This window comes from Periplaneta americana, chromosome 7 (assembly GCF_040183065.1).
Source record: "Periplaneta americana isolate PAMFEO1 chromosome 7, P.americana_PAMFEO1_priV1, whole genome shotgun sequence".
Classification (NCBI taxonomy): domain Eukaryota; kingdom Metazoa; phylum Arthropoda; class Insecta; order Blattodea; family Blattidae; genus Periplaneta; species Periplaneta americana.
The window spans coordinates 24,469,293-24,495,785 of NC_091123.1; the positions used below are offsets into that span (position 1 = coordinate 24,469,293).

Consider the following 26,493-nt stretch of genomic DNA (forward strand, 5'->3'; position numbering starts at 1 on the left):
GAGACATGACACTGTTTGACGGAAGTTTGGCAACATCCCTATTCGGCAAGTTTCGTGGCCTGCTGTTTGACGTAGTGGGAGAGAAACGGGTGGAATGGGGTGAGTAGAGGCGTTAACTTTTCTAAGAACGACGACAGTGCTGAAGGGGCATAGATCTGATGGTCTGACAATATACGAAAATGTGTACATGAGATTTTTTATCTAAATAAATATTTATATGCACAATTAAATGCATGTAAAATTGTCGACAAGGCATAACTTTTAAAGAATATGATATTACTTCTGCATAAATGTTCCAGAAAGTTACATGCAAATACATTTTGTATACAAGCCAGGGTTTTATACAAATTCATAATTAAAAAAGAAAATAACATAAAAATGATCAGTTTTAAAGAGAACATGTTTACTACTGGTCAGTAAAGTGTGAGATAAAGGTGGGTCACTAGTTCACTAAAGTTGAAAGGTCACTGTTGTGTCACAGCTTTTTTTAACTTCAACTGTCAGTTCCTGTTACGCAATGTCTGCCACAGCAAGTGCCATGAACTTCACCTTGAAAACAGCACCCACTCCCACGTTCCCACAACAAAGCCCACTCACCCTGGTGCTCTCCGTGACATTCATCTCCCACTGCACTTTGAACTCCCTCTCCACGGTGATGTTAGACTGCCATGTCTGCCACGACTCCGAGATGAGGAGCTGACGACCACCGAAGTGTTCCAACAGAGTCTCCACACATAAGCTCGCACGCTTGATATCCAGATACGGGTCCCCGACCTGGAGAAGAAATAGAAGTTGGCCCCCAGCCAGGATCCGAATTAGACTCCCATAAACATAACCATTCACACAGAATTTACCCTCATACAAAACTTGACACAGAAGAGCCAAGACGTTAAGTAGTGAACCACATTCTGATGTAGTATCCTTCTCATATCAGTTTTGCCAACTTGCTGATCCAATCATGATAAATTCGCTAGTCCATAAAATTTATTTTTAGTAATGACTAGAGACGAGAATTTCATGCACTATAAAATCCCAAAATATGCATGTATTAATGCGCTATCAAACTATGAAACATGCACAATCAAGCGAAAATACATTAAAATATGCACTTTCATTTTTGTTTCAAATTTCTTATTTCACTTCACTTTTTCTTTTGCACAGTTAACAAACAACATTTCTAAAAATTGGTTTCTGTGAGGTTCCTGTGCTTGTCAGTCAATATGTTTTTGTAGGCAGGGAATGACCTCTCTACATCGCAAGAAGTTATGGGTGCAAACTTGAATTAACCTTTTTCTGTTATTTAGTTTTTCTTTTCTTTTCCTTCTTCAATCCTGATTCCTTAACCCTTTGCAGCATACTGATTGTTCAGAAGAACCATCGTTTTCTTTCTTTTTAAATTTTATGGCACAGATATTCCACCAAGGAACAATCTCTTGAGTATACATAGAGGTTCCATCTATATTTTGAAATTGTGTGCAGTTAAAATGTTGAAAAAAATTTAATGAAGCTTTGTTATGGTCCATGAAATGAAAAACATAAAAATTTAATTTGTGCTGCAAAGGGTTAAGCTAAAATGAGGGACATAAAAATCGAGAAACTGAGGTGTCCACTCAAAACCATTAAAACATACATTTAAACTGAATATAATGGATATTATATGCATGATTAAATTAAAAATTGCTTAAATATGCTTTATGCACATATTTGGAACTGAAAAGTAATGAAATGGATAAGTACTAAGTTTGAGTTATGTTCTATGTTCCTATAAAAACATGCATTTGCATGGAATTCTCGTCTCTAGTAATGACAGTATAACTATATTAACCAGAGAAATTTCAGACACATTCTTACACAATGTTTTATTGCACTGCACTTTAAACAACACCCACACACCGAATTTTTAGGTGAGTTTTTTTCGTAAAATAAGGACTAATGTTCAAAATGTGTCACAAGTACTTTGAATACAACAATAAAAATTTCAATAATGAATAGCTATTCCTAGATTTTGGATATTTTTTCCAGTATAGTACTGGTATAAGAAGTTTTACGTTGTCTTTGTCCAAACACAAAACAACAGTCTAAGAAATATCACAAATAAAACAGAATCTAGATATTCAAACAGATGCTTCCAGGTTCTGTGGTGTTTAACTCTGAGCACTGCGGTTTTTCTAAGAAAGATCTTTCTGACCTCTGAACTAGTGCTTACAAGAAAGAAGATAAAGGGCTCTGAATCAGTAAGGGAGGATAAAAATCACTTTTATAACGAAAGCATGGGCCTCTTCGGTACCTGCGACGTTAGTATGTTCAGAAGTCCACACAAGATGGACATTATTAGTCCTCGCCAGACAGTATAGGCAAAAGCGCCTGCACTACGTGCTCTCAAGAACCCGCACAACATTTCCTTAAGAGCAATGATTGTATTTTATCTTGCTAAAAAGTGAACCTTGTTGGATTTGTATTCCTTGTACTAGGAGCACGCAATACAGGCGCTGTGTATTTGTAAGTACTAAAACCATTATATGTATCATACCTTAGAGGCATCTTCAATGAAATTCTTCCCAACATTCTTCAGTTGCTCATAGAGCTGCTGGATAGACAGCCACTTCTGTTCCACAAGTCTGATTGTGTCTTCACTAATACCATCAGAAGTCTTTCTGAATTCCTCTTCCGCAGAATCAAATTCATTGGCCAGCTGCACTGCCAATGTGTGAAACTTTACATATATATCAGCGAGATCTATCCTTGTCTCTAGCATGGATTTTAGATTCAACCAATGAGAATGGAGAGCGTCAACTTTTTGGTCCACGTCTTCTCGCTGTTCATCATCCAAGAATTCCAGAATAGGAGGCAGAGTTAAGAGAACAGCATTGATTTCAATTCCTTTTTTCTGTAGGGGAGAAAATAAAATGATCATAGCGGCTGATGACAATTTCATTAAACTAAAAATAATTACATGCCCAGAAGTACTGGTTGTAACTTACTTGTAAATCATTCAATAACTGATGGTGTAATTCCAGAAAATCTTTGGCCATTGCCAAAACACTTCCCATATCTTGATGACCTTGTAAAAATGCTTCCGCTATGCTTACAAGCCACGAAAATAACTGAAAACAGAAAAATGAATTCAGTTTTATAAATGTACATATCCAATGCATATGAAATTTTAATTTTATGAAAGAAATTATTAGGGTTCTTACATTTTTCGCCGTATTTTAATGCGATAATCAGTCTCGTGTTTTATTTTTCTGGATGTTTACCACATTCTTTGCACTTATATATATTATACTAGTTACTAAGTATTATTACATATTTTTGTCCTATAAGTGATGGTATTATGAAAACTTAATTATAATTTGTCACTGTAATGGATTTGATTTATTAGTCTAGCTGCCTATCAACAAAACGATTATAGTTTCTAAATAAATATACATATAATGAAATTATATAAATATTAGAATATGAATTTATTTAATTACATTTAATTATTTGCAGAAATATAATAAACATTAAATTTTTTATTATTAAAATTTCATCCCTAAATTTAAGGATAGGGGAGAGTCGGGTAGTATCGGACATCGAGTAATATCGGACAGTGAGTTTCTTTCATCTACCACACGATGTTAATACCTGATTGACATGGTTACGTTTCTGTGATGTTGCATAGAGAAACGTAACCATGTCATTCAGGTACTACCATATGGTGGTAGATGAAAGAAACGCACTGTTCGATATTACCCGATGTCCGATACTACCCGACTCTCCCCTACACTGAGGTGAAATTAGAATTTTCTTAACCGTTTCAGTGAGAACTTTCACAATTTATAAAGATATGCTGCATATAAATAGCCTTTGCACACAGATAGCCCAAAATTATATGAATTATTGAAAGTTTTATAAATTTAAATTTAATTTTTCAAAATCACTACTCCCCCCACAAATTTCAAAATTTTTGCCTGAAATTTGCTCCACATGTCTTTCAGACTACTTGAAACATAACTTGCTATTTATTTTTCAGAATATTTCTGAAGAGCTAAGACAAATTATTTTATACATTCAAACATAAAAACAGGTAAAATTATGTGTAGTAAAAAAAAAAATCCCCCAATAATCTGATAGCAAGTTCTGTTAAGCACACTTTTAACAAGACCCACGTAAAATCATGCACACAGCTATAAAATTTGGAGAAGGTGTACAATTTTTAGTAAAGCAATATGTAAAAAGAAAAATGGATTGCAGCATTAACAGAAGAGCAGGCATCTATCTAAAAGGCCACTCAGAGCGTGCAACCTTCTAAAAATGGCCGCCCGAAACAGATTATTGAAGAGCATGAACATTTATGGAGAGGTTGCGCTGCTCATTCGGTCTCAAATTTTGTTAATACTACTGTATCTCCTTTTTTATATTGTTTGTATTATTTTATTTCTATTTCTCTTGTTTATTTGTAATTATATTATTTATTCTGTATATTTAAATCTAAATAAAATAAAATTTAAATAAAATAAAAAAAAAGGTTCTCGGAACCATATGCAATTCTTCAGTGTTGAAAACGAAAAACAGAACTTTTTTAACCAAAATTGATAAAATTTGATCTCAGTGATCCTTAAATAATTATTATAATGTACAGTTATTTCATTATAATCTAAAGAAGTCTAAATTCTTTATATATCGATAGTTTGAGTGAAATATTGTCGATTCTTCACACTTACTTACATTTACAAAAACAATTGGTAGCCATAAAAATGCACAGAACAAAATAGGAAATAACCAAGTGATGAAGATCCATTATTTAAATTTCGTCAATATTTTGTTGTGAATTTCAAACTTTATAAATGTAAGATTCAACAGTATTAATAGTCTTTACTTGCAATTGGTAAAATAATTATTTAATGTAGGTACCGTTTATGAATATTTTTAAACACTAATGGTTATATCGTCATTGTCTTTAAATATTAGTAATGAAACAAATACAGTAATCAAAATTATATGAATAACTCTGCAGAAAAACGTTTCATGAGGTGACACAGGCCTTTGATAGACAAAGCGAAACACAAAGCAAAAAAAAAAAAAAAAGATATTATAAACCTTTAAATGTCGCAATATTTGAGAGATATACGAGGGGGATCCAGGAAACAACGACCGTTTTGTTGTAATAATTAAAAAAAAAATATTTATTTGAAAAAACAAAGTCTGTTACATAACTGAAGGTTCCTTTACTTCTCTACATAATCACCACCTACATTTAAACATTTGTCGTATCTGTTCATTAGCTTTAGAATTCCCGTGTTATACTCCTCTGCCGCCAGCTCATTAAGCCAGGTGTTCACTGTCTTCTTCAACTCTTCATCACTTCCAAAACGCGTACCACCCAGAAAATCTTTCAGCTTAGTGAAAAGGTGAAAATTGCTAGGAGCAAGGTCTGGACTATAGGGCGGATGATCAAAGATTTCCCAACAGAATTGATCCAGCAATTCTAGAGTTGAAGCAGCAGTGTGTGGGCGGGCGTTGTCGTGAAGAAGCACAACTCCTCTCGAAAGCATTCCTCGCCTCTTGTTTTGGATGGCTCGCCGTAGTTTTCGTAAAGTCTCACAATAACGATTTGCATTGATTGTAGTGCCTTTTGGCATGAAATCCAGCAAAAGAACACCTTTGCGATCCCAAAAGACAGTAGCCATGACTTTTTGTGTTGAGAGAATCTGTTTGAATTTTCTCGGTTTCTTGGGTGATGAGGGATGATGCCACTGACGTGATTGGCGCTTGGTCTCTGGGGTGTTGTGAGACACTCAGGTCTCATCACCAGTCACAATTTGATCAAGAAAGGCGTCTCCATCTGTGTGATATCGCATCAAGAATGTCAATGCTGAGGCCATTCTCTGAGTTTTGTGTTGGTCACTCAGTTGCCGTGGAACCCATCGTGCACAGAGTTTGTGGTAGCCAAGATGTTGCGACACATTTCACCAAGCAAAGAACGAGAAATGTCAGGAAAGGCAATATGCAATTCGTCGAGTGATGTGCGCCTGTCTTGCAAGATTCTGTCGTTCACTTTAGTCTTCAGGTCTTCTGTGATGAGTGATGGGCGTCCGGGTCGAGTTTCATCGTGGACATTTGTTCGCCCATCGTTGAACATTTCGCACCATTTTCTCACATTTCTTTCATTCATTACAGTATCACCATACACTTCTTTCAATTGCCGGTAAATTTCTGCAGGTTTCAAATGTCGGGCATTCAAAAATCGAATCACACTCCTCACCTCACAGTCGGCGGGATTATCAATCACGTCGTTCATTTTGAAGTAATACAAAATGCACAATGGCGACTTGTTGCAACCAGTACTCACAACATTATGAGAACACATGTTAAGGAAGCCAGTTGACCTTCAAACAAGGAAGGGGAGTCAGCTGCGCGGCGGGTATGCGCGAACGGTCGTTATTTCCTGGATCCCCCTCATAATAGGAGTCACAATCACAAATGAACTTATAATCTAAACAAAAACTTGGCTCTATCTTTGGTAATTATTTTACAAGTGATAAAAGTCAAAATAGATAATATGAATGACCACTGTTCACATTTCATCACAAAAACATTGTGTAAATAAATAGGCCTATGCCATTATTTAGTTCACCTACTATATGTATTTGACGGCTATAAGACTCACTTTCCACCATAAAAATAAAAATAATACGAAAGTTGAAATTTAAATTGAAATTAAGACAGGTTGAGGTGTGCTAAATTAATATAAATATTTTGTATGAGGAAATTTACAAAAATCAATATTTTCTGAAAAGTGTTAATGGAAAAAAGAGTAGATTCTATACGTCCATTTGTCTCACAGACCAGCAAATTTATTTAAGCATTAATATTGCTGGTATTTCATGTAAAAAGTGAAGTGAAAGAAAAAAAGTACATTTCATTCTTTGTTTTTAGTTTAATATATTATGAACACTTCTTTGCTGCTAACTAACGAATATCTTCTATTACATAACTGCATTAAAAAAAAACTATGTACAGTAGTAAGCTACTGGCTTATAAACTTCCATACATCAAAGCTAAATTAATAAAACACTAGCTATTCTCTCTTACATCTCGCACTCAACCAGTGTATTCTATCTTGGCTTCTTTGAATATCATTAGTTAAGGAGGAGGAATGTATTTGGCACACAGTTCATAGTGCACAAAGATCACCCCTTTTCTTACTGGTAATGATTATTGCAACTTCTGTTTCTGATGACAAAGCCAAGAAAATACTCTATAATTAACTATAGATCATGACTGCATTCAAAAGGAATTCTGACTACATATTCCATCTGCGATGTCACTCCTTCCAGTAGCCTACGCATAACATACATTATGTCAAGTGCTCAATGATCTTTTGTGCATGAAAGACATAGGAACTAATGATGTTCCGTTTCATCAAATGACAAAAAATAAAACGATTAGCTTATAAATTATTACATTCAAACTCACTTCGTTTTGCTTTTCAAGAAATGATGTGAAGGCCTGAGACAGACGTACATTCTCTTCTTTGTGGGCAGTACATAATTCTCCAAGATGTATTTTTCGGTTTTCTATTTCTTCTACAGTATGCTTGACACCCTGTGAAATGCCATAAAATATTCATATATTAAGATTTGTTATAACGGAAGTAAAAGATAAACTATTTGAAATTTTTACGATAGGATACATTATTTTCATTATGTTTGCGATATAAACAAACAACTATAACAAAGAAAAAATGATTCTATAGCCAACAGAAAAGATTACGGTAGCCTACGTACTTCTGTTAGCTGGGCTAAAAAATAATAAGTTATTCTGCTCTCCTGCACAAATTCCTCAAATGTAGTTACAAGGTTTTAGAAATAAGCCAACGATATGAAGACAAAAACAAGTATACCTATCGTGAAAATAAAAAGACGTCTGTCTTGAAATGGACCACTTACTTGCAGCTGGAAAATGAGCTTGATAATTCCTATCCTCCATCACCAACTTCCAAATGCCGCGATACCACAGTCTAGTATATACAGTCACGAAGCTCAATACATATGGAATATGCATCCATATATAGTTGCTAACCACTAGGATCGCTACTATCGCCTCATCACAGACAATGCGAAATAGTACCGATAGTCTACTGTTCCTAGTACTCTCAACAACTCAAGCTTCGTTACCGTATATATTAGACTGTGGCGATACTCTTTTTTTTATACATCTTGATTTTTTGTCTTATACACCAGGCACAACTAACCGATTTGCATGGTCTCACCACATACATACGGTCACGAAGCTCAATATGTAGGGAATATGTATCCAATAACAGTTGAACTTTAGTTACTAGTCACTAGGATCGCAAGTAACGCACAGTCTATTGTTCCCAGTACTCTCAGTTACTAACCGCTTGGAGCATTGTATCGCGAGAAATGCAAAAAATCACCTCAAACTTCGTGGCTGTATGTACTATACTGTGGTCTCACTCTGGTAATCATGACATGGCCACTGATATAATAGCCTAGATATATCAGACACACGAATGTTGAAAAATGCCAAGCATGAAGTATCTTCAATTTTATAACGATATAGGAGCCGTTTTATCAAACGAAACTGTCCAAAGCATAATCCATGATCAACTGCTTGTCCTCCATAAGTCCACAACCTACTGGCTTCCACTGTTCTATAAACGTCATGGCCTGCTTCTTTTCTAATGACCCACAACCGCCTAGGTGTATAAAACATATTTTGGCCATCATACGAAGAACACGGCCAAACCACTTTACAACCTTGCTTTCTACTCGATCTACTATATCGTCTCAATATTTGACTGTGGCTAAATATCCATTCATACACTTTTAAAAGTATAGTCTGTATTAACTTAACCTCATTTTTTTCATAGCAAATCAGTGTTGTTGTCGTTGTTTTTTTTTTTTTTTAGACGCCTCTCATTTGAAAATGGTATTACTTTTGATCAATGCAAGCGCAGGCATTACATCTCACTTGAAGATATGTGTCAGAGGAAGAACAATAAAATTGTTTGTATCCATCTGAAGTCTGACTAGTGTAATATGTAGCTAATCAGCGATGTATGCAATGGAGGAGGAAAGAAACTGGCCACCCTACCCCATTATCTCCTGGCCTAGTTGCCTCATAAGTGATGCCTTCTTGATATTGCTTGTGAGGTTCAGACCGTCTTCGGATACTATTGAACCTTTTTGTAAAGTGACAAAAATTTGGAATGTTGATGAAGAAAATATTATTACTGATAATCAATATATTACTACAGAGAGAACCAAACAAGACTTTGCTGCATTTTAGCACGATGCCAATTCTGCGGTTACTGAATCGCCTGCATTCATTTGTCACCCCGCAGAAGGATTGCAGCAACATAAATTAAAGTATTGAAGATAAATTAAATTAAATTTTCTCGGCAACATACGACACAAATAAGCAAAATGTCTGCAAAATTACATCAATAAAAACATACTCATATGAGATAATAGCTATATGTCAGAATAAAAGAACATAAATTATTTATTATTCATAAATAACAGAAAAAAGTACTTGTTGTATTTTAGGGAAAAAATCATTAATATTAAATTTAATATAATATATTAGGTGGACGACAAAATAATTATAGTTAATTCAGAAGGCACATCCTTAAAGAGACGGAGGCCCTATATACAATAAACAACACTCTTACATCTGTTGGAATGAAAGTTCTTGCAATAAAAAAAATGGCATTTAGGTCAATGACGGCGTATGAAGATTATGATAAAAAATGAAATTCTTGAACAAATTAACACGTTTTGCTATCTCAACGAAAAGATTTCCAAATCAAAATTACAAAATTTCTCAAAAATGTAGACTTATTATTAATTTATATTCTGAAATCCACCTCAAAATCTGTGCTTCATTGGCTGGTCATGATAATATCTTTGAAAATTATTGGAGTGCAAGAGGTCAAATGACTTTATTGTCAAACGCCTGGCATTAGAAAACAACAACAACAACATATTCTGAAATCCAAGTAAAACAATCAGATCAAGAGCCTATAATACATAGGCAGTTCCAAACTCAATAAATGGAAATTAAATTTGGACCATTCGAAAACAGGATAGAAACAGATTAACCACATCACAAATGAAATTTCTCAGTAGTAGGATATACTGTAGTAGACCATAAAAGAAATGAAGATATAGGTAGGCCTAGTACAGAAATTTAAAATTACACTAATTCTAGAAAAAAATGAAAATATAAAAATAAAAAGAATTGGATACAACAAACCTCAAGAATCACAGGAGACACGTATAATTCTCCAATAAAAACCCAGAGGAAAAAGAAGACCTGGCTGACCCCAGAACCACCAACAAACGAAATCCACTTGGAAAATGAAACAAAACTAGGTTTATACTCGTGAAAGAATATGATGATGATGATGATGATGATGATGATGATGTGGAGAAGGAGGGGGAAGAGGAGTATAATATAGATGACAATAATAAATTAAATTAAGATATGGAATTATTACAATTTAGTAGCCAAATGCCAGAGAAATTTGCATGTCTTTTTAGTCTCTGGATGAATTTCTAATGAAAGGAGCTGTTTCGTACTACAGTACAAGATAATTAAATGTTATCTAGTTTTATTAAATTGCAACTTCATTACCTACCTCTATACCAGGCGATCCCCTGCCAACAGTTTCCAGGAGGGAGTAACCTTCCTGTAAAGGAGCAGCTGTCATCTCTTCAAGTGACTTCGAAACTTGCGAATGGAGTTGAATTAACTGGGGTGAAGAAGCTGACAGTTTAGTGGTCGTTAACTGGACTTCGAGTTGATCCAGTTTCGTCAGGGCCTGAAAAGAAATTTTCACTTAATATCTCCTGGCTTAGTTTCTCGTAAGTGTTGCCTTATTGGCGTCATTTATGAGATTCCAACCTGTCTTCGAACAGTTAATATCTCCTGGCTTAGTTTCTCGTAAGTGTTGCCTTATTGACGTCATTTATGAGATTCCAACCTGTCTTCGAACAGTTGACTAAACAACAACATACAGTAAAACTTTTAGGTGAAAGGAAAGCAAAACGAATAACATATTCAGTAATCTTATCAGAATGTGTAATCCTTGTATATTAAAAAAAATAAATTAGATTGCATTAGTTTTAACTCTATATTTCTCAACTTAAAAAAAAAAAATAAGGAAAAAAATACAGGTATCGGTACTGAGTTTTCATGTCAAAGTTGAAGTAATGTCATATTTTTACTATTAAGATATGATAATGGCTTAAATACAAATATATGATGAAATGAAATGCGCACAATGTGCATAGGATTTGTAGGTTAGTCTTTGCAGAAGTTTGTGAGCGAGGTTTTCCTTTCTCGGCAGTTTTCAACGTGTTATTATTTAAAAAGTCTGGATTTCTGTACTGAGTATGGACACAGAGACGGAAAAGGAATGGCTACGATGAAGGTACTAGACTGACGACATTCTCCCAAACCTCAGCTTTCACTTGTTCTGCCACCTAGTCAACAGTCCAGCGGTAAAAATGAAGTATTTTCATTACGGGAGAACTAATCACAAGGCACATGCTTTGCAGTAAAATATATTTAAAAAGATTTTATTATTTAATTAATGAGGAAAGGTGGCAAGATAAATATTCTGGATATCATCAGTAATCATGTAAAATAAGTTTTGTCTTGTGGAAAGGGAAAAAAGTTATTTATGAAACAGTGAAAGAAACATTATTATAAACCATATCTAAAATAAAGTGACTCACTTAAATACAAATATATGAATGACAGTATATCTAATTCACAAAAAATAATTTAATTTAATGAAAACAATTTCCTTAATTTAAACAGTGGCCTTACACTATGCTGACCACATGACCAAAAAAGCTAGCTACCGTACTTATAAATATTTAGTGTTGATTCAACAAATATAAAACCATGAGAAACAAATGCAGTAGTGGATAAGCATCATTTGCAACAATGTAAATTACTAAAGACCACCAAAAGAACTTAGGTAGGAAAACAAGAAAACAGATGAAACTAAAATGCTTTAAAATTAAGCTCCTTACTCTTATCTAGTTGTAAAATGTGTATCCTTAAATCAAATAAAGCAAAATACAAAAACAACGGAAATGCTTTTACTAGAAAATGTCAAAGAGACTACAAGAATAGACAAAATTGAAAATGAATACATAAGGACAGAAATGGACGTACATAATAATTTTATTACAGTCTAAAACAAAATAATACCAGAGGAGTTTGACAAAGCATCTGGCTACGTATGAACATAGGAAGAATCTGAATTTCAGCATCTCAGTACAACCCAAGAGGGAGACACGTGGGACAAACCCATAGGAAATGGACCCTACAACTGATTTCACTGAAACTGGCTAATTGCCTAACTGATGTAGCTGATAGTAATCTTAAAATATAGCCTACATCTAATTACATACACTGAAACTGGCTAATTGCCTAACTGATGTAGCTGATAGTAATCTTAAAATATAGCCTACATCTAATTACATACCTAAAATTTCCAAAATAAATACTATAAATCAGTAACTAATGCAGAATTTCATCAAGGGGAGTTATTATTGAAATTCTTTACAATTTACATTATCGGTATTTTAAATTATGTGTATTATTATTATTATTATTAAAGGTAAAAAAGATAAAGGTATCCCCATAACATGCCATGAAGGCACTTAGGGGGCATGGAGGTAGAGCCTCATGCTTTCCATGACCTCGGCACTAGAATGAGGCGGTGTGGTCGGCACCACGCTCTGACCGCCTTTTACCCCCGGGAAAGACCCGGTACTTAATTTTATAGGAGGCTGAGTGAACCTCGGGGCCATTCTGAAAGTTTGGCAACGAGAAAAAATCCTGTCACCACCAGGGATCGAAGCCCGGACCTTCCAGTCCGTAGCCAGCTGCTCTACCAACTGAGCTACCCGGCCGCTGTTATTATTATTATTATTATTATTATTATTATTATTATTATTATTATTATTATGTTACGGTATTTTTATTACACTATGTTCCTTATAAAATCTTTGAAGCGAAATTTTTTCACAACCATCCAAATTTTAACAAATTTTTAACTTTTGTTTAATTTTGTATAATAAAAATGCTTGTGTCATTATTACACTTACACAATAATCATATATATATATATATATATATATATAGTTAGTCAACGCTTATTTGTAAATGATAGGTAAGACACTTTACGCAACAGGAAAATCCATCGAAACAATAAAAAATATTGAAATAAATTTAATTAAACACAATAATGGAACATGGAACTCATCAAGGATGAAGAATAAAACTGGTATGATGAATATATTAAAGAAGGGGTAGGAGGACTATGCCTTATATCGATGTAGATTTTGTTACTCTGACAGTAAAAAATTAGAGAATAGAAAACGATTATAGACCAAAAAAATACTCAAATCTAAATGTGTCAATTTTTCAAAAAGTTCAATACTTCCACTCGGTAATGAGTTTTGGAATAATATTCTGGGGAAATTCCACAGATAGTAACAATATATTTCTATTACAAAAAAGAGTAATTAGAATAATAGTAGGTGCCAAATCTAGGGAATCTTGTAGGACTATTTTCAAAAAACTACAAATAATGCCCATGGCTTGTCAGTATATCTTTTCATTAATAGTCTTCCTCGTATGTAATCGTGAAAACTTTGTAACTAATACAACAGTTCATAGCATAAATACACGTCAAAAAATGACTTTCATACTCCATCGGCAAGTCTATCGTGCTATCAAAAAGGAGTGCGTTATATGGCAGTAAAAATTTTTAATAGCCTCCCTATCGATATAAAAAATGAAACTGAAAACATAAAATTATTTAGGGCCAAATTAAAGAAGTACCTAATTTCTCACGCCTTCTATTCTGTAGGTGAATTCATGACATTCAATAACACTTCATGAAATTGATACTAAAACTTTGTGTTGTACTAGTAGACTATATTGTAAATCTCGTCTGTATATATTTCATCTAGACTGTGACTATAAATTAAGATTTTATAATAGTATTAAGTTTTTTGACTTGTTCCATATTCTAGCTGTAAGCATGTATGAATACCATGGAATGTTAATAAATACAATACAATACAATACAATACAATACAAGGGGGGAAGTTCAAATCCGGTAACCCCTCCCCCTCTTGCTTATGTCCCTACTATAAATTATGTGCAGTAGAAATTAACATTATTCAATATTTTTTAATGTAAAACTGAAATATGTGTGTGTGAAATTACTTTATTTTATGCCTTTAATGTACTTATTGTGGCATTAGCCAGTTTTTGTTTGTTTTGTAGAATTTCATATGTTGCTGAGTTAAACTTACAGTGTGAGCAGAGCGGAAGAATGCAATAGCACGCGAGAGCAGTGCCTCACGCTGTTCGATGGCATCCAGGTACTCAGCGCTCAGGTTCAGGATGCTGTAAGCCTGGGCAGTAGCTTGCTCAGCTGCGAAGTGCCCTGAAGACACCAGTTGCTCTGTGGCTTTCGTCACCTTCAGGGCACGGTCCTGCAGCTCCTGCAAGTTTGTTGTTATGACCATTAATGAAACCAAGAATTAACGTTACTTAAGTCTAAATAGTAAATAATGTCTCACAAAAATTTGACTTAAACTTTTCACAAGGAGCAGGCGAACTATTTAATACAAAGTAGTTACTAATGTATCGATTTTGAATAAAAACTTTCGAAATGTCTTACAAAATAATCTGAAGATAATAAAAAAACTACATGTAGACCTATTATACGAAAAACTAAATATAAAATAAAACAAAAATTTTATTTGTTCATTTGAACAGCGGTTCTCAAACTTTCGTATTTCGAAATTCTGGACCCTTGGATAATTCTGGACCCCCTCCCCTCCATAATATAAGATAGGAATAACTTTATACGTGGGAATTAAAAATTGATTGGCAACAATGGCTATTACTGCCGATGTAGCAAAAGCTCTTTGGATACTGTTACCTTTTCCCACTTCTTACCTTTGCGAAACTGATTTTTCAGCTGTAGCTGCTTTAAAATCTGAATTAAAAATGAGCTGAGTGACCATCTCGAATATAAAACCAAACCTGGACAGGTTGTGTACTTCAAAGCAGGTACATATTAGTCACAAGATCTATGCCTTAAAATGTTTTATTGCAGTGCTTTCGTTTTAATTATATTTTAAATATGAAATAAAATTGCAAAAAAAGATCTTGTCTTATTCATTTGACGCTCCCCCCCCTCCTCCCGTCAAACTACGGCGTCCCTTCCCTTGGAGATGCGCCCCACAGTTTGAGAACTGCTGCTCTAGAACAATATGTAAGGAAAATTCAACATGGTTTAATAACAATGAACATCATTTTTCTACCCTTGACAGATGACAGCATTTCTTATTTATTTATTTTTTGTTATTTTGTTATTGAACATAATAGGCAAAGCCCAATTACAATGTTCAAAACTGACAATGTAATTTATAAAACATAAACAAGGAAAATTTCTTAGTATGAATATTCAATAATTTAAGGGGAGCGAAGGGTGAAATTTATATTTTATATATATTTTTAAGCTAGCGACTTAATTTTTTGTACTCACACTCCTCTTGATATCAGTAATGATGTGGTCAAGTTTCATATTTATAGGTTGAGTAGATTAAGAGTTATTAAAAAAAAACAAATAATTTGCATATTTTCAACATTTTTATTTTTTCCCAAATTTTAAGTGTCATATTCTCCTTCCGAAACTTAATCAACCTTCACCATCACTTTTCATTTATCATCCGTGACAGTACCATCCCTAGAAATGTGTCTTCTAGAGGACATGACGAAGAACCACACTATTGTAGGAAAATTCGAAAAAAAAAAATCAGTCAGAAATGACAAAGAGAAAAGAACTTGTTAGGAGCTTAGTTTTTGGAACCTAAACACTATAATCATAATTCACAAATAACTTGGTATTTTCAATAGAATACTGTATAAAATGCGGATCTAATTAAAATATGGGCCCTGGAAATTGTGTTGTTTCTCTTGATAAGAATACAATATGAGGAGCAAACTTTCAAAACCTGACATGTCCATTTTCAGAAAATATACTTCAGATGCAAAAAACTTACATCTCTACAATGAACAAAATATTTTCTCTGGTGAAATATTAAACATTATTTTTATTCTTGCTATAGATTCTTATCAAATTTTACCATACAAAAAATTCGTTTATTAAAGAGACACTATTTGTAGCATTTTCTGAAAAGTGACATGTCAGATTTTGAAAGTTTGCTCCTCAGTTGTATTCTTATCAAATTTCACCATATAAAAATCTTCGTTTATTACAGAGACACATATTTGTAGCATTTTCTGAAAAGTGACTTGTCAGGTTTTGAAAGTTTGCTCCTGAATTAAGACTGTACAAGCGAGAGATAATATTTCATCAAGAGTAGAATTTCCTACCATTTTTCGCTTCATTACATCATTTAGACTTACATAAAATGCACTAAGAAGTTACCTTCGCTTCCGGCAATAGTTTTTTATGTTCGTGAAGCAGAAGTTCAGCACTGGATGACGAGTCACCCAGGTTGTCACTGCCCCTTAATATAGCTTCCTTTCGGATGGTGAGTACCTCTTCTAGTTCCTTCAAATCAGTAGCTAGCAATGCCAGCGCCAGACACTGTTCCAACTGTGTTTTACGACTCTGCCACGCAATCTCCAGCAATCTCCGACGATCATGAAGGCTTTCTAACCAGTGTTCAACCTGAGAAATAGCTGAAAAAACAACAAATAATAATAAGTAGATCCTGGGGTTAGAATTCACACAGCTAATCAATTAAAGCAGTAATCACCAATTCGTGCTCTTTATGCAAGGGTACTCTTCGCTACACAGTGCAATATACAAGAGCAGATTGTCTAATGTCTAATGTCTTTTTTGCTCGTGAGTGCACACACTCCTTAGTAGAAGCAACTGAATTCTGAGTTGGTCACCACTGAATTAGAGCCATCAGTTTTGTAAAGACAAAATAATAGAACAGAACTTTTAGTTGTAATCCTCATTCTTCTCCATTTCTTTACTCAAGGAAATTACAGCTTTTACATTTTATTAAATTTCTTAAAAGTTAAATACTTTCTTTTTAAATTGATAGCAGGCAATTTCAGTACTTTAGTTGCTACCAACGCTAAGAATCCACAGCATTCTAAGTACATCTCCGGTTATTGGAACGTAATATACCGGTATCAACTAATTATGAGAATTTCTTAATGCAGTTGCTAATGACGTAAGAAAATCCATACATCCCAGGACAACTTGATGTGGTCACTGTTACTGCAAGCGACTCACCACATTCTGAAAACGTCCTGACATGGTCACTATCAATAAAGGATTCACCACATGCTAAAGACAGCTTGATGTAGTCGCTAACAGCGTATTCCGAATCTCACCGGTCCGGTAGCATCAATGACGTCACGTTGCAGCGAAATAAGGAACAAAACTGCTGGAAGGATCGATGGCTGTCATGGCGACTGTACAAGTTGTTGTCTGTGCTACACTAGCAAAATTTTGCGAAATTTTCGTACTGCCATCTCGTTCAAAGAAAAGATAGTTTAAACAATTTATTTCTTGAACCGGTAGTAATAACTGGTCCGTTGACATGTTCGCTCATAAGCCATTAACATATTGTTTTTACGTTGTGCTCATTACAAACAATACAGCAGAACTAAAGCAGAACACACCGCCATGACACAACAGTGCACGATGTTATTCGTCTGCTAATTCCCGCCTTATAGAAGAACTAATCAGATTCATTGATGGCAGCTGATGGAGACTGCCACCACATCTGCAAGCTGATGGCACCGGTGCGACACCGGTGGAGCATCAATGACGTCATCGGTGGAATTCGGAACACCGTGATGCCATCGGATTGCTCACCAGTGAGATTCGGAATACGCTCTAACATTGTAAGGAACTCACCATATTCTGAGCATGCCTTGACGTGGTCGCTATCAATACTAAAAATTCACTTTATTCCAAAAAAAAAAAAAAAATTGATTTGGTCTTTAACAAGGCAAAGCACTTATGGTGTTATCAGAACATCTTCATAAGTTTGTTAACAATACAAGAAACTCACCATAATTTAAGAATGTCTTGATATGTTTGCCAAAAATGCAAGGTTGTATTCTAACATCTTTGTGTGATCGATATCAATACAAAGAACTCACTATTTTCTGAGAACTTCTTAATCTGACTGCTAATAATGTAAAAAAAAAAAAAAAAAAAACTCAGTCGTCATATTATAAGAATATCTAGATAAAATACAAGGAACTCAAATTTTGTGGAGGTCTTGATTTTGTCGTTTACAGTGATAGAAACCACCATATTCTAAGAATGTCTTAGTATGATAGCTAACAATGTAAGCAACTTATCGTATTCTACGGTTCTTTTAGCATGGTTGCTAACAATGCAAAGATCTTATCATATTATAATTGTTAACAATTCATGAAACTTACCATATTCTGAGATTTACTGATGCGAATGTTAACAATGCTAGAAACTTACTATATTCTGAGAATGTCTTGATCTGGTCGCTAACAATGCAAATATCACAAACACATCTTGAAAAGATTGTTAAAAATGCAAGAAACCCACCACAGTTTTAAAATATCTTGATGTGTTCTCTAACGATGTAAATGTGTCAATATACTCCCTGGATGCCTTGACGTGGTCGTTAACAATGCAAAGAACCAAAGAACTCACCATATTCTGAGGACGTCTTGATGTGGTCGGGCCTGGAATCCAGTGTTCCCTGAGTGGAGATCTCCCGTAGCTTCTCTAGAAGTAACTTGCCATCTTGTAGTGAAGACATCAAGGACTCGAGCATCAGTCTTTTCAAGTCGTGTAGTTTCGTAAGGAGTTGCTTCACGGCATCTATCTCCACTGGCAGGGACGAATCCTGACATGCAATCTCCAGGGCTCTCATTCTGTCAACACAGTCCTCTGCCCGACTGTGAAATAGACAAACACAAGTTGAACCTTCATGACGAACACAGCAACTGTCGATACTGCAATTTAAGATAAGAAACTAATAGAAAATGGAAAATAATGTAATACTCTTCATAGCATCGTCGTACAGCTAGCGCCAGCGATTTTGGCGTGTCCTAGATATATAGTGCCCAGTTTGTGAGCATGTTGCTAGTGCATCTGAGACTTGTACCACTTCCTATATACGTCACATCAGCCTTTTGCCAAAGACCGTTGTCAAACTGAGTGCGGCAAATATAAAATACTCGCACTTAACGTTCCCATTACTTATTTCACAGGCCAAAAACGGTGACGCGGACTATACCTATCTTTTCTTGATTCTGCTGGTTTCTTTTACAGATTTCTCATGCTGGATAATGCCTAAGACAGGAACATTCTTGTGATTTGGCAATCTACAATATTACTACTTTATGCTTGTTTACCTTTTATATTTCAAGTTGTCATCTCAAACAGCAGAAATAACTAAAATGCTCTCTCAATTAATATCACTCAATAAAAGAATTGTATTCCAATGGATACCATCCCATTGTGGAATCCTGGGAAACGAGAATGCGGATGCTTTAGCAAAGAAGGGCAGCACTGCTACTTACAGATCTGTTACTAAATCTACATATTACTCTGTGAAAAGATTTATTAAATCTACATACTTAGACTTCAACAAACAAAATTTGATAACACAATCCCAAGGGAAAAAATGGAACTCTCTGCATCATAATCCATAGTTAATTCCCGATTTACCACGAAAATCGTCTGTAGCTGCATTTAGATTGGCAACAGGCTATGATTGTTTGGCCAAACACCTGCATAGAATTGGAATATATCAGTCCCCTTACTGCCCATTGTGCAACTCAAACCAAGAAATGGATTCGGAACACCTCAAAATCTATGCTTCAGTGGCTGACCATGATAATATCTTTGAAAAATGTTGGAGTGCAAGAGGTCAAATGACTTTATTGTCAAATGCCTGGCATTAGAAAACAACAACATATTTCAAGTTGAAGATTTCTGGACAAAATTAGCCTTTCCAAGTGTACAGTCTTAAAAAAAAGCTTTGTCGCACAGATACTTTATAAGTCCCAGAAAGGATCAGACATACAACGAAACAAAACTAATTTTATTACCTCAACTAGCTAGTCCTTTTGTTAACCAGATCACTCGTCCTCTGATCAAACGTACTGCCTCCTTTCTGGGTCTTATAAAGTATCTGTGCGACAAAACTTTTTTCTAAGACTGTAGGCCTACTACTTGAAGTGACTTTGCATTACTTCTATTATTGATAAAATAATGATGATAATAATAAAATAATAATAATAATAATAATAATAATAATAATAATAATAATAATAATAATAATAATAATCCGCAGCGCTACAGCCCGTGAAGGGCCTAGACCGACCAGGCGGCTGCTGGCCTCACGCCCACATGCCGAAACAGAGGTGGACGATCATCCAACCAGAATGGAGGTATCGTGTGGTTAGCACGATGATCCCCCCAGCCGTTATAGCTGGTATTCGCAAACGGATTTCGCTACTTATCGTAGCTCCCCAAGTGCATCACGATGCTAGGTGGGCACCGGTCCCATACACTCGCCGAAATTTCATGAGAAAATTTCTTCCCCCATGAGGACTGGAACCAGCGCGCATTCCGCGAGTCCTAGGCAATAATAAAATTATAAAATAAAATTATTAACCGAGCGAGATGATCCACACTTAGAAGATCCGGGTTCAGATTCCGGGCTCGGACAATCTGATTATGGTTTTTAGTGGCTTCTAGTTCATAACATAACTAGAAAAGTAGTTATTTAAATGGAAAATGTCAGACTGGTAATCACTTCCACTACTGTTTTGCAAGACCAGATGATGGATATGTGTCACATATAGCCGCTAGATGGTGATAACGATAACACAAAATAGAAATCCATTATTGTACCATGTAGGCGACTACTGGGTGTTCATTTCAAAGTGTGTCATGACGTCACTGTTGTGAGTCAGCGATTTGAAGCGAGTTTCAGCTTTTGTCAGAGAAGTTGCCTATTAATCAAGGCGTTCAATCTGAACTTGAGAACGTGTACTGTATAACTTGAACGTCGTAGCAACAGATGGCGGTCTGTACGGTCTGTGTGCTACCATAACCTCTTTCGAACTGTGTTTTGCGCGGGCAAGTCGTACGCAGGGTAGTTGTTATCATCGGTTGCGTACGGAAACGTTCCACAACACAAATCAAATGCTCCGTGTCCATGTTGACAGTCGAAGTTAATGTCAACAAATACGTAAGTAATCGTCTTAACCCTCTCCACATATCCCGACAGTAAGAAAAAAACTCACCCCAGTACGTGTTTCCAAACAGTTCACATTCCCGCCACTACTGGAGTTAGCGTACGTATTGGTAAATACTCTTCAGAATGAACGCCGTACTTGCTAGGCAACTTCTCTGGCACATAGGTAATACGCCTCTGCGGAAGTGTAGGAAGATTGAATTGTCTAGGCTCTTCGGCTAGCCACATGACGTCATACAGCGAGCCATGACACACTTTGAACTGAACACCCAGTATAAATAAAAGCTAACATTAAAAATGTAATATATTATTGTTGTTATAAATATAATTTCGTATCTATATGCAGTCAGGAAGATTAATGTATTTTATTCTGACCTTTGATATGCAACATTGAGATCAAGAATGAGTTTCCTTTGCTCCAAGTGCGAGTTGACATCCTTCCATGCCAGCCCCAGTGACTCAGCCATTGCCGCGTAAACCTCGGCTCGAGGCTTCTGAGTGGAGATGAGTTGGTCAGCCTGACGGAGCAGTTCCTCCACTGGGCTCTGCTTGCTCTGCAACAATACAAAGATCATGTTAAGCGCAGACACCAAATTTTGTTAATAACATCGAAAGCTATAATGTCGTTGAAAAGGACTAGTTTCGGTAATTTAAAAAAGACAATCCTAAAACTATTACAATAATACGCAAAACTTCGTTCACCATCACCATGCATAGGTTAACCGTTAAAGTGTACAATCCGAGACGATCAGTGGACCTTTTTTTCTGTTAAACACAAGTATTTTCCCTAGATCAAAAATGGTGTTATAAATCTGTAAATAAAAGACGAGTATTTCCAGTAGACCAAAAATGGTACTGTAAATATTTGAATAAAACACGAGTATTTCGACTGAACTAAAAATAGTTCGTACTATAAATCTATGAATAAAAGACGAATATTTCCACTGGATCAAAAATGGTACCATAAATCTGTTAATAAAAGACAAATGTTTTCCTACAAGCCGAGTATTTCCATTGGGCCAAAAATTGTACTACAACTCTGTGAATAAAGGAAGAGTGTTTTCCTAAAATACCAGTAGGCTATTTTTATTAGACCAAAAATGGTACTATAAATATACGAATAAAGGACGAATATTTTCCTAAAAGACGAGTATTTCCGCAAGATCAAAAGTGATACTATAAATCTGTGCATAAAAGACGAGTTTTTCCCACTGGATCAAAAATACAGTAAAATGTAATAAAAATTAGTGTTCTACCGTGGACCAAAATAATAAAAACTGAGTAATATATAATTAGCGGCAAGTTCACTCCCGAAAGCTATGGTGCTGGTGCAAAAAAAAAAATGTTACTGTGAATATCGCCGAAAAGTAACAATTATTAATGTTATTACTATTAACCACCGGCATAGCTCTGTCGGCTAAGGCGTTTGCCTGCCGATCCGGAGTTGCGTTCGGGCGCGGGTTCGTTTTCCGCTTGGGCTGAATATCTGGTTGAGTTTTTTCTCCGAGGTTTTCCCCAACCATAAGGCAAATGTCAGGTAATCTATGGCGAATCCTCGGCCTCATCTCGCCAAAAAACATCTCGCTATCACCAATCTCTTCGACGCTAAATAACCTCGTAGTTGATACAGCGTCATTAAATAACCAAGTAATATATATATATATATATATATATATATATATATATATATATTACTAGAGCATGGTGTTGTAGTGGTTAACACGTCTTCATGTATTCGGGAGATCTGAGATCCGATCTCAGAAGTTGGCTATCCTGACTTCGGTTCTCGTAATTTCCGAAGTCTTCTCCAGACGAAAGTTGTGATAGTATCAATTACAAGACCCACAACCCTCTTCCTTCTAACTTCCACAACCCTTCATAGTATAGTTTATTTCGTATGTTAGCTATCTTCGCTTTCCGCAACAGACTGGCCATCGGTCCGAAAAGTGTGGCGACTGATTGAGTGTGCTACCCTCAATCGAGAGGAAATAACATTTGAGGCAACCGCTGAAAAGTGGAAGCGCCAAATGAAAATACTATAACAACGCACATTAAGACTTTTTAAATAAATAATATTAATCTGTTTATTAACTATATTTTATTATACAATATTATTTATAAAGATAAGAATAAATAAGATGGAAATTGAAACTTTTAGATCGGAATGACTGGAAAACTGTCGTTAGAGAGGTAAAGGCTAAACCCCTAAAGGCCATTATACTAACGATGATGCTTTTTAAGGTTTCTGTAAGTACTAATGACGGGATAAGAAATTTGATTATAAAATAGTTATCTTCAAGTTGATAAAATTGTATAATTTATAAAACTAATAGGCTACTTCTGTGTCCATTAATTTATAGTCTATCAGTCTTACTAATAAACCGTGTATAGTTTTTATACGAGACTTATGCAGCGTTGAGACAGAAAACGTTACTAATAAACCGTGAATAAGCTATGGATGTATAAACAATCTGTAACTATACAATGGGAATTGCTTTGCAATAGTTATATATAAGAAACCCCTTGTTTAAGCGTTGTATATAGAGAAAAAATGGCCGCCCCTCTAACAGCTGTTCGTATCGACTGTCATTTTATGATACTGGATGCCTTGTAACCACAGAAGAACACACCAAAGAGCACAGAATAAGTAGAATATTATTGCTGTAGCTTGTACTCTTTGACCAAAATATAGTGTGGTAATCGATTAGAGCCAGTTGTACTATCGATTCTTAACACGGCACACTAGAGCGCTCTACCGGATTCAATAGAGAATCTCAGATATTCTATTGTCTTTCGTAATGAAGTAATGACGATACTATGACGTAGCTGTGTAACAGTTATACTGTTATACACGACGTATGTAGTGATTATTAGTAAGGAATTTACACACGACTTATAAACGAGCTACTCATTGTATAAGTATAAGACAGTTAAACGTCTGTATATAGAGTTTTTATTAGTAAGACCGTATGGGGATAGTTATAAGAATTGTATTTGTCTGAAATAATGAAACGTAACTTCAATCATACGGATACATACACGTGAATCCTTTACGGTTCATTCACATATAATTTTGGCGTGCCGATTCACACCGTAAATGTTTACTGCACTGTTTCAGAGAGCAAACTAATTGTTAATTGTTTGGCTTAATTGTTTATTTATTTATTTATGTAATCCACTCAACAATGTAATTACAGAGTAGATGAAATGAAAATAACAGGAGTAATACATATAACAATGGTATTTAAACTTAAACAGTTACAATCCAATACTAAAAGATATTAAGCAAATATTACATGTAACAAAAAACAAAAGTATTTACAGTATGAAGAAAACTTAGTTTATATTAAAGAAATAGAGCAAACCAGTTAAGACCTATTTATTAGTAGAATACTTATGGAGTGTTTTGAACGCTACCGGTATTTATTTCTCTCAAGAGTGCGGTTCTATCCTGAAAGATGTCAATATTGCTCAGTTTATTATAGGAACTTCCATGAAGTTGTGCTCCCATTGCTGGAAAACGATTGGTTTTATTTAACTTTACAATAAAGAGATAAAATTCATTACTACTGTCGACCTGGTTGGCGAGTTGGTATAGCGCTGGCCTTCTATGCCCAAGGTTGCGGATTCGATCCCGGGCCAGGTCGATGGCATTTAAGTGTGCTTAAATGCGACAGGCTCATGTCAGTAGATTTACTGGCATGTAAAAGAACTCCTGCGGGACAGAATTCCGGCACATCCGGCGACGCTGACATAATCTGTGCAGTTGCGAGCGTCGTTAAATAAAACGTAACATTAACATTCATTACTACAAAATTTCGGCAGAAAAGTCTCATTACTGACAAAAATAAAAATCATTACCGGTAGGTTTAAAGGAAAAAAAAAGTACCTAGGCATTTGGTTTAAAATATTTGCCTCAAGAACGCTATGGATACCGGTTCACTTTAATGATTCGTGTATATGTCTGGGTTTTGTTCTTGTAAACTCACGCTGACGAAGGAGTCTTTGTAAATAGTTATCTGCTGCAGTATTGAACACACAAGTTTTGAGTGAGTCCGCCTTGACTTGTGTGAACGAATGACACCACCCAGACTGAAGATCTGCTTTATCAGCTGGAAGGCACATTTCCATTCATTAGATAGGACGTATCTCCTTTGCCTTGATTTAATAGAACCTCTAGTCGAACACACTAGAAGCCACAGATTTGTATTGCATACGGGATTAAAACATGACAATCTTAAAATGGATCGGCTAAATTTAACCTTTAAGCTCCACTCATCAATGGTTAGTGAGCAAAGTTTTCGGAAAGACTTCATGTTTATCTCACGTTTGCTATCTTCAAATGTTTTCAACCAGAACGGAGACCTTGTGTTTAACGTTTACTGTGTACAACTCTTAACGCAGTTGCGTCTTGTGAAGGATGATAATTGTGAATATATACAACTATAGCCATTCTTCTGTTTATAGCTGATTCTAAATTAAAACAGTAGATGTCAGATTTAAGCCACATTAGCAGATTGTTGCCTACGGCGAGAATGGACCTCAGTTGAAATGCTGATGATATCGAAGTTGTACTTGTGATGGACAAAGCCAAGGCTGTGGGAGGTTCTTTCTACGTAGGTTCTCCCGCACTTCCTTCGCCATGCCCAATCGTCATCTCCGTCTGAAAAAATAGGGTATCACTCGTGTTTGTGTGACGCCGAATCGATCGTCCATCATGGTGGGTGTTCCTTATGGTTTGTTCAAAGACTGGCAGATGGTAGTAGTGGTGAATTCTAAACGACTGCATAAAAGGCACAGTAGCTCCAAAGGTTCTTGTTTTCCTGTCGGAGATATGGCTCACGTAGATCAGTGAGGCAGGACAGATCACCACTAGAACCATGGCATACTGATTTGATGGCTGGAGAGGAATGCGTAGTGCCAGATAATGGAACAGGCTTAGCCGGGTAGCACCGTAGGCACGATAATGTAATAATTTGTTTTATTAGATTAATTTTTTATTATATGAGGACCTCACCGTCCCCTATATCATACAAAGGAGGAGAGTTCGGCCGGCATTGTGGATCTGGTCTCGGCGTAGCTCAGATTGTAAGAGCACTCAGCGCGCCATGCTGGGGATCCTGAGTTCGATTCCCGGTGTCGGAACGAATTTTTCTCCATTAATAATTAAATTATTTTTCATTAT

The 26,493-nt window shown here is 35.5% G+C and overlaps 1 protein-coding gene across 16 annotated transcripts in view; it reads right to left on the bottom strand.

The window, feature by feature from the left end:
- Positions 1-26,493, bottom strand: part of sls (sallimus) — a 959,631-nt gene that overhangs the window by 561,550 nt on the left and 371,588 nt on the right. For all 16 annotated transcript variants that reach the window (XM_069830434.1, XM_069830438.1, XM_069830435.1 and 13 more), the window contains 9 exons: positions 21,684-21,862; positions 18,749-18,996; positions 16,511-16,767; positions 14,361-14,552; positions 10,655-10,837; positions 7,462-7,590; positions 2,982-3,104; positions 2,531-2,887; positions 598-774 (listed from right to left, as the gene is read on the bottom strand). In XM_069830434.1, the coding sequence (XP_069686535.1) occupies positions 598-774; positions 2,531-2,887; positions 2,982-3,104; positions 7,462-7,590; positions 10,655-10,837; positions 14,361-14,552; positions 16,511-16,767; positions 18,749-18,996; positions 21,684-21,862 (1,845 nt within the window). The remainder of the gene's footprint in view (positions 1-597; positions 775-2,530; positions 2,888-2,981; positions 3,105-7,461; positions 7,591-10,654; positions 10,838-14,360; positions 14,553-16,510; positions 16,768-18,748; positions 18,997-21,683; positions 21,863-26,493) is intronic.